The 13,325-nt window shown below is 36.8% G+C and overlaps 1 protein-coding gene across 1 annotated transcript in view; it reads left to right on the plus strand.

Moving 5' to 3' along the window:
* Positions 1 to 10,777, plus strand: part of LOC122070928 (putative disease resistance protein RGA3) — a 15,384-nt gene extending 4,607 nt beyond the window's left edge. Inside the window, exons 3-4 of the mRNA XM_042635178.1 lie at positions 362 to 1,204; positions 10,252 to 10,777. Of these exons, the coding sequence (XP_042491112.1) occupies positions 362 to 1,204; positions 10,252 to 10,777 (1,369 nt within the window). The remainder of the gene's footprint in view (positions 1 to 361; positions 1,205 to 10,251) is intronic.
* The last annotated feature ends 2,548 nt before the right edge of the window (positions 10,778 to 13,325 follow it).

Raw genomic sequence — 13,325 nt, forward strand, 5'->3', positions numbered from 1 at the left:
TATTGCTTGCATTATAGAGAAAGAAACCCTCGCTACAAATATATAGTGAAAAAACCCTAATCTGGATTAAACTACAATTGCCACCCTAATCCGGATTAAACTACAATTGCCACCTTAATCCGGATTAAACTATAATTGCCCTCAAATAAAAAATAATTCGAGCGGGGGGCTGCGCCCCCCTACACTCCCTGCTATGCAGGGGGGCCTCCTGCCCCCCTTGCAACCCCCACAGCCCGTTAACCGGCTAGCGGGACCGCCGTCCTGCCTGTCTAGGTGCTGCACCAGTACTCCCTGGATTAAACTGTGACGGAATACAAGACATCATACACCAACATGCCTTGTATACCTTAAATTTTTTCAGAGTTTTGGACTTGGAGGATCTTAAAATTAAGACCTTACCAGAAGAAATAGGATATCTAATACACTTGAGGTATCTAGGCTTAAAATGTCCAGCACTGGATGAGATTCCAGAGAGCATTGGCAATCTTCAAAATCTACTCACTTTAGATATTAGATGGCCTAGAAGTATGAGGGTATTGCCAAGTGGAATTCTGAAACTTGTAGAGTTGAGGCACCTTATGATGTCAATGAATGAAATAAAAGTCCCTCCAGGCATAGGTATATTTTCAAACCTCCAGAGTTTGACTGGTTTATTTGCAAGGCCTGGCATCCTCGAAGAACTAAGTAAGTTGACTCAACTCAAGGAACTGCAATTGAATGATGTATCTGAAGAACATGCCAGTGAGCTCTCTGCTTCTATTATGAACATGAGAAGACTCCTCCGTTTGTCTATAAGAACAAGATTTGGTGAAGACGAAATGTTGCCCATGTTGGACCTTTCGCCACCACCGTTTATTAGGAAACTCCACCTAAGTGGGCGTCTAATTGATCTTCTTGATTGGGTCTGTTCCATGGAGAGCCTCACTAAGTTAACCTTAGCCTATTCTTTTCAACCTGAGGAAGCACTTTCTTTACTTCTGTTTCTTCCTTACTTGAAGCATCTAAATTTATGTGGAGCCTGCAACAGCAAACAAATAAACAAGGAGTTTTGTCCATTGGGTGGATTTCCAAAGCTGGAGACACTCAAAGTCTCTTCAGAAAAGCTAGTAGAATGGACTGAGATCGAAAAGGGGGCATCCCCATGCTTAGCATTCCTCTTCTTCCACAATTCTCTACAGTTGATGAATCTTCCAGAAGGACTGCAGTATGTCACCACATTAAAAGAACTGCTATTGTACCCCTTGCACCCTAGTCATGAATGGAGGTTGACACCTGATGGAGGCATAGAGAACTACAAGATCAAACACATCCCACTAGTAAAGTTTTTTCCTTTCTTTTGACGTATAATAGATTGATAACTCTATTTAGGATTGCTTTACGTTCTGATTTGAAAGTCGTTCAAATAAGGTATAAACAGAGGTTTTATTTATTTATTTATTTTTTTTCAGAGTATGCCAACTCATATTTTGGTGAGCCATGAGGGGTATGTAATTTGGAATGTATTCTACTTCTAATACTGCTAATGCTAGTCACTTGTTTGTTTTTTGAAAAGTATAATCATCATTAGATTCATGGAATAGATATAAATACAGAGTCCTCAAACAAGACTTATACTAAGCATGGTGGTGTTATGGTCCAAACCATTCCCAGATTTAATTTTCCTCACCTTACTAACATCCACAATAGAATCCTCAGTACCCTCTACATTTCCCTGAATGATGTTTATATTTACATTGTCTGGTGATTTTATCTACTTTCTTTTTTATCATTTTTGGGAATGGTTTGATATCAAAGGGTGGTCGCCAAGTTTAAAAAAAATAGATACAATTGAGTTTTGTCCGATATAAACATATTTGATTAGAATTCTTATGAATTCCAAAACTATATCTCTTGTTTTAAGTGATTTAATGCCAATTAGGATATTGTAAAATCTCTCTTTGACACTGCGGAGTATACCAAGTTTGGCATTTCTCAGCTTCCTCAGTTGTCACCGGTTGATGAATCTTCTAGAAGGACTGCAATATGTAAGCACCCCAAAATAACTGGAGATGTTTCCTGCACCCAGATGAGAATTACAAAGATCAAACACATCCTACTAGTAAGGTTCTTACCTTCCATTTCATGCATACGATATTGATAACTCTTTACAGTCTGATTGATAAGCATGGTGGTGGTGGTGGTGGTGGTATGGTCCAAACCATTGCTGGATTACAACTTTCCTCACCATGCTAACATCCACAACAGAGTCCACAATACTCTCTGCATTGCCCTGAATAATATTTATATTCACATTTTGTAGTGATTTTATCTACTTTTTTATCTGCTTTGGGAATGTTCTGATATCAAAGCGTGATCGCCAAATTTAGAACAAACAGATACAGTAGATTTATGTTTGATAAACACATTTCATTAGAACTCTTGAATTCCAAAACTGCATCTCATAGTTTTAAATGATTTAATGCAATTATGATATTGTAACATCTCTCTTTGGCTTGGTCATGTATGGCTCCAAAAGTCTAGCTATTGAATTGCTACGAAATCACTACTTCAAGAAGAATATTACACCAAGAAGTAGGTTTAGCCATCCATAAAACCATGCAAAGCAGGGGAAGGGAATAGGGTGCAGTTGGCTTAGATTGGCATGGAAAACGTCAATAAAGTTCAGAAGAAATGACCAAATGGTGGAATTGAAACTCTCAACATAATCATACAATCAAAATCATGAAGATGCAAGGGAGCTCTCTGCTTCTATTATGAAGATGAACTGTTGCCCACATTGGAGCCATTTTCACCATTGCCATTTATCAGAAAACTTTGCCTAGACAGGCATCTAATGGATCTACCTGACTGAGTTTGCTCCATGGAAAACCTTACTAGGTTTTTTTTGCTTTTTTTTTTTAAACCTGAGGAAGCAGTTTCAGTACTATGGGAATCATGCGAGGTTAAAGAAATGAACAAAGAATTTTGTCAGGTGGGTGGTTTTCCAATGCTTGAGGGACCTATTATTGCTTCTATGAATCTACTGAATGAGCTGAGATTGAAGAAGGATCAATGCCAAGCTCAGCTTTCCTCTGCTTCCAAAATAGTCTACGGTTGAAGAATCTACCAGGACTACAATACTTCACCACATTAAAAGTGCTGAATCTTCCCTTGCACTCAAATCATGGACGGAGGTTGAAACATGACGGAGGCAAATAGAATTACAAGATCAAACACATCCCACAAGTTTTTCTCTTCATCCCTTTTCAGATGAAAGGATTGCAATGTGATGTCATGTTTTGTCAACTGAAGGAAAAAAAGAAAATTACAAGGTCAAACACATCCCATGGATAAACATTTCCTTTAGAATGTGTATTGCTGGATTAGGCCAAACTTAATGAACTATGTAGTGTACTGCTTTTGTATGGATTTTGAATCTTGCATGTGACATTGTAGTGATGTGAGCTACTTTTTACATTTGCATATGGATTCATATCTAATAGGTTAGGTTGGTTACCAATCTTGGAATCCCTCAACTCAAACACCAAATTCTTACCCTCTCCGGACCTTCATCATGAAAGGAGTTCTACTAATTTCACATGAAAATGCAAATTTCCCTGCTACAATTGAGGATTGAGTTGTAAGAGGGACACTTCAACCTCATGGTATAAATTTATGTGCTTCCTTCTCAGTTCTAACTCTATTTTCTTTGACGTCCCCTGATATTAGCCAAAAGCAGAATCCTCTTGAGGATATAGTACTGTGATTGAAATCCCAGTTCTCATGGAGCTCTTCTAGTAGTTTGGTGAAAATAAAAGGAAGAAATTTAGCAGCTTCACTTAGGATTATGAGTATTCATATTAATATGCACTATAAGAGGTTTTGGTTGTCATACTTGGATCCATTAGCCTCTCTAGTCTCTATTTTAGTCGGACAGGATAGATTCATTCATGCCGTCTAGGAGTTGACATCCTATATATGGGTTTTCACCCCCACCCTACTCTTGTTTCTTATTAACCATGGGTGTGCCCCCCCACCTCCTCATTCATCTACACAACCCATTGGTTCAAGGAATGGGTGTCCCCCGGTATTACTAGAGTGACTTTTGCAGCGAGGCTGAGCTCTCAACATGGATTTACGATTTGTTCGATAGGAGAGGGGGAGAAGCGAGCTTCAACACTTGGATGACTTTGCTATGGAATAGCAAGAACAGCTTCATTGACAAATCGAGCATAGTTGTGGGGAAAGGGATTCACAAGGGCTCGATCAAAATCATCCAGATAGAAATTAAATAGCACTAATGTTAGAAGGCCTACGGGTGGAATACCGGATTTAGTTGACCAATCTCTTTTTTAATCGTCAAGAATAGAAACTCAAAACTTCATAATGCACATTGAAAATTCAAGAAAATCAGAAACAGAAAAGAGAAACATTGATTTCTCATTTGGTAAGTTTAGGTTTCTTTCACATTTCCTACTTTATCCTTTTTCTTTCTAATTCCTAGCTAGTTTATTTGTTGTGAAAATTAAATAATAATTGCTAAGAGGTTATCGTGATGGAAAATTCAGAAAATTGGGTGTCTTGAAAAAAATAAAGCATTTTGGGTAGGAAATATATCACATGGTCCCTGCTGCTCTTAAACCAGATGTTAGGATTTATTAAATTTCCCAATATGTAGGTTATGTGGTCCAGAAGAGGAAACACAAGATCATTTGTTTGTATATATCATGGATGATTACCTCTAAATACAGTTATAACTTTCTATCAATGTTTGGATGCATAGAAATGATATCTGTTTTAACATAGCTAAATCATTGCATTCCTCTGTTTTAATATCTTTTTTTCCTCTGTTTTAACCACTAAAATTTGGAGTATATTTTGGTCGGCGACTATGTTGAATGGGTCATGCACTGTGTTATTCCTGTTTAATACAATTCTATTTTTTTTTAAGAGAGCATCCCAATGCATGAGGCTCCCACTACTGTAGGGTCTGGGAGGAACAAGTTCCCTAACCTTTCGTTCTAAAGTTCAGTTTTTCTATATGGTTTTACACAGAATCAAATATAGTTTTAAGGTAGAAAATAAAATATTTTATGCTATATGGTATAAAAAAATTTTGAATATAAAGTGGACCATAGGATTGAGATGAGTCATTTTTCTTCGACATTAGGTCTGATCGGAAGTATAAAAGTGTTAGTCCCGCCTTTATTGATTCCTAGTAGGGGTGAGTTTGTAGTCAGTCCTATACCTTTGCCTTTTTTTGTTTTTCTGCTCAAAGTGGCCTCCCTCATGACTCGAACCCGACTTATGCCTTGGTAGCCCGACCTTTTACTTTTGCTTTATGCAATGGCCCCCTATGCGATGAACACCTCCTCCCCCCACCCAAAAAACAATATATATATATATATATCTTATCTGATCTTTTTTATGTCCTTTTGAACTCCCAATGGCTTTAGTAGTGATATTTAATTTTGCTTCCTTACTCTTAATTAATTTCTAGTTGTTATCATGTGCAATATAAGGATGCTAATCATATGAACTCAATTTCCTACCAAGTGAAATATTTTTCATGAATTCTTAAAATCAATTTATATTTGAATAGAGTAAAAAAGGAGAAAATATTTTCTTCAAATGTAATATAAAAGTTAAAACAAATTCTATTTTAAAATCAAGACTTTATTTTCATAAAGAAAATGATGGATATTAATCGTTATATAAAACTGGCACCAACGGAGCACTCTCCCCTCCCCCCATCATATTGCTAGATTTTTTTTTCTATCACCCTAACTAGCCTAAATATGTTTCTTTGTCATATTCAACCAAGGAAACTATAAATAAATAAATTTATAACAATTTTATTAAATAAATATTTAGAAAAAAATAATATTTAACACTAAAATAGACATAAGTTTAGTTACTTGATCCTTGAAATACTAAAAGAAAATCATGTATTTGCCCAAGTAGTTCCATTGTATACTATATGTGTATATAATGTGAAGTAGGTTATAAATAAGTCGAAATCTTTCATGAAACTAAATAAATATCATATTGAAATTGAATCAATTCGGTACAATTTTGGTTCTAAAAATGCAATTGAATTCGCCTATAGTACTATTTTGGTTTCTTGTTTATGTCTCTTACACCGAATTCCCGGAACCATATCGATTGACACCTTAAATTTATTAGAGCTATTGATCGATGTTGCACAACTCTATCAAGTCCTCTCTTCCATTTCGCCAGTAACTCTTGGAAAAAATAATAACCTTTCAATTAAATGGACCTGATTTTGTACCTTGGAAGATTTTTATCTACTGCAACACAAATTTTCCGAACCAGTTTGATTGGGAATGATGGAAAGTGATTGGACTTGACTGTCTTTATGAATGTGGAAGCAACAACTGAAATATTTCTTTGGTGCAACAATGAAAGATGAACACAACGAATTGTGAAATCCCTTTCTTGAATATTAGAGATTTTTTTTTCTTTTATTTTTTTTTGGGCCAACATTTTCTTATACTCTGTTTTTTCGTTCTCCCTAAATATCTCCAACTATTCACATCGAGCAAGAATACTTTTCCTGTTGTTCATCCTAATGCACCTCGATAGGCTCTAAACTGATCTAACCTAAAAGCAAATTCGAACCATGTGTTGACTAGGGATGTAATGAGGTTGGCTATGCCCATGTCTCAATGTGCATTGTAAGGTATCCTTGAATCTTTACCAAGCAAACCATTGGTAGTCAAACATTGCATCACCTCCGTTTCTTCAATGTCAAGGGATGGACAGAATGGCCCTGCTCTTTGTACCCTTTCTGCGGCAAGATAAAGATTCAAATTCAATTGTTTGCGCTTATCTAAAGGGCTATTTTGATCCACGAAAACGGCATGTTACCATCATTTTTTTTTTTTAAATTTTAGGAGTGGTGTTGGCCAATGGCCACTTACTCCTACATATATCCACCCACACACGCTCGCATATGATAGGGTTTGATCTTACGACCTTTTCCTATCGGAGTCGGCTCTTCAAGCCAAAACTATCATCACTAGGCTAAGCTAGTGTTCATACATTGCTATTGTTGCCATACAAGTCATACCATGTTATCAATTCATTTCTTCTCTTTTGGTAGAAATCATTGTCTTTATTCCAATTCACTGGTTCAATTTAAAAAAAAAAAATTGGGAATAGTAAGCACGGGATGCCAGTATGCAAATTCTTGTACTCCCCCTCACATCCCTCTCTCCAAAATAAATGCCCTCTTATTGGACGATTTATCATCTGCATCCCTACAACAACAACAATCATAACCTTATCCCAACTAAATGAGATCGGCTACATGGATCTGAAATATATATATATATATATATAGAAAAAAAAACAACAACAACACAAGAGAATTAAAATGAAGAGAGAAAGGAGATGTAAAAGAAAATAAATCAGTAGTCAAATATGCATCATAAGAACATCACCTACAAGGGGTTGGCTACACGGGTTCTTGTCCTCCACAAAACTCTGTCTGCGGTCATACTTGAATTGAACCCAACCATATGCATATCTTTTTTTATCACTTCTTCAATAGTCAATTAAGGCTTACCACTACCTCTTCTGACTCCCTCCAACTGAATCCGGTCATTTTTCCTTATTGGGGCATCCAATGGTCTCCATTGTACATGGTCATACTATCTTAATCGGCTCTCCTAGAGCTTATCCTGGATTGGTGCAATCCTTAACTGGTTTCTAATACCCTTATACCCTCTATCTCTCCTAGTCTTGCCACACAATCATCTCAACATCCTCATCTCTGATACACTCAATTTATTCAAATCACTCTTTTTTAGTGTCCAACATTCCACTTCATATGTCATAGCTGGACGTATAACCGGCCTATAAAATGTTTCCTTGAGTTTAATAAGCACTCTTTTGTTATATAGCACTCCTGACACACCTCTCGATTTCATTTATCCCACTTTAATTCTGTGGGCAACATCATCCTCTATATCACACTTTTTGTTAATGATAGGCCCTAGGTATTTAAAACCATCCCTCTGGGGTAGTTCCTAATCCACAAGTCTCATTACCCCCTCCCTCATATACTATGTCTTCATTCTGTTTATTATAAAACCTTTTGATTACAATTAAGCATGATCTCCATAGCTTCAGTTTAGTATTAATCCCTTTCATTGTTTCATCTACCAGAATAATGTCATCAGCGAATAGCATATACCACGGAACTGGATCTTGAATATGCCTAGTTAAATCATCCATAATAATTACAAACAAATAAGGACTAATAGCTGATCATTGGTGTAACCCAATTGTAATTGAGAATTCATTGCTTTGAACTTCAATCGTTTTGACACTCGTCACCAGTCTCATACATGTTCATAATTATATCCACATAGTTATTCGTGCCCTTTCTCTTTTCTAGGGCGTGCAAAATGAGCTCTCTTGATTCTCTATCATTGGCTTTTTTTAGGTCAATGAAGACCATATGGAGGTCATTTTTTGTGCAAAACTACACTTCAGCACTTAAAAGACCCTCTGTGTTAAAAAATTTGACGTTTTCTCTTTTGAGTTTGAATCGATTCAATGGACTCTTTTTATACTTTTAAACACTAAGATTTAAGGGTTTTCTATTCTAAAGTAATAAAATTTCCTTTAGATCATTTGACTAAGGATACGGGAAGATAGGCATCTCAACTACGATGATAGATTTCTCGTCCCATATTGAAGAGGAGTTAACCATGGATGTAATGTTTAGGTCTAGATTTTGTTTCTATTAGCTTGCAGTCTAAGCCCTGTGGTGGTGGCCATGCCGATGGTGGGACTGTTCTCTCGATGAGATATTTTTAGTCTTTCTTTGTTTTCGGGCTTGACCTTTTATACTGATCTCTTTTTTTTCTTTTATTATGAAAGGATTGGAGAAAGTTAATGGATAAGTATATTACATGCCACTTCTCACATCCCACTTAATTATAGACTCTGCACTCTCGCCCTCTTATTTGACAATTTATCACCCGCACCCCCATTGGTGCAAAACTACACTCGGATATGTATGAAACCCTCTCCCTTCATCTTTTGACTTTTCCTTTGATGGATCCTTCTGCACTTTTAAAGACTTTATGGGTTTCCAACTCTAAACCACCAAAAAGCTTCCTCACCTCTTAAACAATTAAATTGTGGAAGGATCCAAGAAAATTCATGGACCATCATTTTCAGGTTGCCTTTAGAGTTTTTGAAACGATAAATAATTGAAAGATCAAAAGAATGAATGATAACCTTGAATCAGTATCACCTCGAAAAACAATCCCTCTTTGTTATACTAATTAAGAGATGGCAGAAGCCTTTGTGAAATCCTTTCTCCAAAGATTGAGTTCTCTAAATGATGCAAACTTTCCTGGAGAATAAAAAAGCTGCAGAACATACTTGAAGAGAATGCAAACTTTCCTGGAGAAGTACGTAGTTCAAGCAAACAAGAAGATGGATTGGTTTGCAATTGGGAGAGCGATTTGATAGAAACAGTAAATGATGCGGAAAATTGCATCAATCAGTATGTCACCAAGACTAGAAGTCAAGATGGGTCTGATAAAATAAGTAGTTTGTGAAATCCTGTTTACTGTACTGTTCTCTATTTCCTGAGAAAATAAGTAGAGGTAGATTGGTTCGGCTACTGGTAGCTGAAGGTATATTACAAGAAAGAGCAGGGGAAGTTATGGAGGATATTGCTGAAGAAAGTATCAATGAATTACTTAGCCAAGGAATGCTTCGAGTTGAAATTGACTACAACAATGAACCTATCATGAAATCTGTCAACTTGAGCTGCAGCAAGGAAAAGGTTTCACTGATACCTATCTTGTTTCTGATTCCAATTTTCCTCAGGGTTCCCAAATTGTTTTCATCCACTACCATGGTGAGACTCTCAAGACAAGCTTCAATGATCATCTAATTGGATCATTACATGTCATTCCAGACTCACAAGGATTAAGAAATGCCTTCCATACCTTCAATTTTTTGAGCGTTTTGGAATTTGAGAATCTTTGTATTAAGAGCTTACCAAAAGAAATAGGAAATCTGATACACTTGAGGTATCTAGGCTTAACACATTCAACACTACATGAGATTCCAGATAGCATAAGAAATCTTCAAAATCTACAAACTTTGGATATTGGATGTTCTACGGTTGAGGCATCTTATGCTGTCGACGAATGAAACAAAAGTCCCCTCAGGTATAAGCATATTAACAAACCTTCAAAGTTTAACTGGTTTATACTTGAGACTTGGTATCATCGAAGAATTAAGGAGTTTGACTCAACTGAGGAAGCTGGAATTGAAGGATGTATCCGAAGAACATGCCAATGAGCTCTCTGCTTCTATTATGAAGATGAGAGGACTTGTGTCTTTATCTCTTGATTCAGGAGATCATCGTGGCAAAGAACTATTGCCTACATTGGAGCTATTTTCACCACCACAGTTTATCAGAAAACTTAGCCTAGATGGGCGTCTAGTGGATCTTCCTCACTGGGTCTGCTACATGGAGAAGCTCACTAAGCTAAGCTTAGGTTTTTCCTTTCTACCTGAGGAAGCAGTTTTTCTACTTCAATTGCTTCCTAACTTGAAACATCTAACATTGTGGGAAGCATGCAAGGTCAAGAAAATGAACAAAGAATTTTGTCCGGTAGGTGGGTTTCCTAAGCTGGAGGCACTTGTTATTGCTTCTATGAAACTAATGGAATGGACAGAGATTGAAGAAGGGCCCTGCCAAGCTTGGTATTCCTCAGCTTCCGCAATTGTCCACAGTTGATGAGTCTTCCAGAAGGACTGCAATATGTCACCACTCTAAAAGAACTGAAGATGATTCCCTTGCACCCAGATCTTGAACGGAGGTTGAAACCTGATGGAGGCAAAGAGAATTACAAGATTAAACACATCCCACTAATACAGTTTCTCCCTTTATCCCTACTCGTATGAGATGAAATGTGATGCCATGTTCTGTCAACTGCAGGAAAAGAAAATTACAAGGTCATGCACATCCCCTGGGTACAAATTTTCTTCAGAATGTAACTTGTTTTTACTTTTCATGCATTTTTCATTATTAAACAGAAGGTTATTGGAATAGGCCAAACTCAATATGCTATGTGGTGTGTACCGAATTGCAGGTCACATTGAAGTGATATGAACTACTTTTGGCATCTGTCAATGTATTCATATTTTAAAGGATGGCTGCCAAGCTTGAAATTCCTCCATTTATGTTTTTCATGGTTGATAGCACTTCCAAAATGCTTACAATATACCCTTAATTTGGATCGCATACTCGTCAAATTTTGTAGCTGATCATATACCATCTTAGATGATTTTCTCATGTACCACCACCATCCAGTTAGCAAATAGATGATGTGGCAGTTTAAACTCAGAGTTTGCAGCCAAAAATCATGTGGTCAGATAATTTGTACACAAAATTTCGGATTAAACTAATTAAAGTAACATATGGCAGATTTTTAAGGCTGCAAAGATATGTCAATTTCTGCAGGTTGAATCTGCTACTGTAATAAAGCCATCTACTAGAGTTTGGGTATGCTCTTACTGTTCTGTTCTGAGTTCGCAGGTTTCTCTATATTCTGATTTCTTTCCTTATTCTGTGACTCTACTGTGCTAGCTTGTAAAGGGCAGAAACTGATTCTGTTTCTCAGAAATTCTGCAGAATTGTTCCACAGGTCCTTTATATGCAGCACTTGACCTGCATTCTGTGCTGTTCTAATATCCCTAACCTGCTATCTGATATTTCCATTGTTTTGTCGTATGATCCTGTTCAGTCTAAATTCCTTCTAGTAATTCCGGTACAGTTTTAGACTTCATTAGAACCATTCAATATGGGCTTAAGCCATTCTTTTGGAGAAATGCAGTAGCATATGTTAGCACATTTTTTAGTAATGCAGACAAAAGGTACGAATGTTCCAACCGGGTGGTCAAGTGGTTGAAACAGCCTCTTGACATTCTCGGGGTAAGGCTGCGTAGTTCTTGTCCCCGAACCTCCCACATGCGGGAGCCTTGTGCACAGGGTACGTAGACTAAAATCATATGGTGATTCTTTCCAAATGTAGATTAATTGGGATCTACTCATGCCAATGATCCTTACCCAAAAATCCGAAACCAAATTAATATTTTTAAGTTGCTGCGAAGCTTCAAACATTGAAGGAAAAGAGAATTTAGAGGTCAAATACATCCAACTGGTATAATTTTCTTCAGAATGTAAACAAAGTTTTCTCATTTTCTTCTTGTTTTAAGATACCTAAGCAAGCCTACTCAGCTTACCGTGAGATGTAATTTAGTATGGATTTTAGTACTTCTTGTCACTTCGTTTTTTTTTTTTTTTTCCTTTTGAAAAGTAATCATCATTAGATTCATGGAACAGATATAAACACATAGTTCTCAAACAGGACTGATAATAAGGATGGTGGTGTTAGGGTCCAAACTGTTCCCAGATTTCAACTTTCCTAACCATACTAAGGAAATTCATGAGAATAACTTCTATTAGATGGCCTAGGAATTGACTGAATCACTATTTAGCTTTCAAAGGAGATTGCTGTAATCCAAGATCAGTTGTCTTGCTTTTCGTGGAGGAGGCATCAGGTTAACTTCAACAGTGGTCCACAATACTCTCTTCATTGTCTGGTGATTTATCTACTTTTTATTGATTTTGGGAATGGTCTGATATCAGAGGGTGGGAGTCCGAAAAAAATTGTCTGCAATTCTGATCTCGTACAATTTCGTGCAATACCACCTTCAGGCAGTGACACGTGTATTGATACCAATACAATGGTCCAGATCTGATTTAAATGCCTTTTCCCTGATTTAATGTTTTATTAGTTATACCAGATCTGGACCATTGTATTGATATCAATACACGTGTCACCGTCTGAAGGTGGTATTGTACGGAATTGTACGAGATCAGAATTGTAGACGATTTCAACCCGGTGGGAGTCAAGCTTAAAGCAAACAGATATAGTAGATTTCTGCTCAATAAATCTTTGGTAGTTTATCAAAGGGTGGGAGTCAAGCCATACAGTCCGTTCTTTGGTAGTTTTCTTAGTCTAGAAGGTATAGTTGGAGTTGGTATGCATTTGGATAAAATAAGATATTGCTTCTACATAAATCCAAAGATAAAACTTTTTTTTTTTTTTGAAATGTTGCAATGATTCCCTTTATTACTAATGGTCTATTTCACTGTGGTTTTGCTTCTAGCCGCTGGAGGGCTTCCCCATTTTGACTCAATACACATGATTTCCAAGATAAAAGCTTTAAGGATCAATTTCTGGGTTTTCTTAAAAGGGAAAAGGCCAGGCACACTGTCC

This window comes from Macadamia integrifolia, unplaced genomic scaffold (genome assembly GCF_013358625.1).
Source record: "Macadamia integrifolia cultivar HAES 741 unplaced genomic scaffold, SCU_Mint_v3 scaffold_157A, whole genome shotgun sequence".
Lineage (NCBI taxonomy): Eukaryota > Viridiplantae > Streptophyta > Magnoliopsida > Proteales > Proteaceae > Macadamia > Macadamia integrifolia.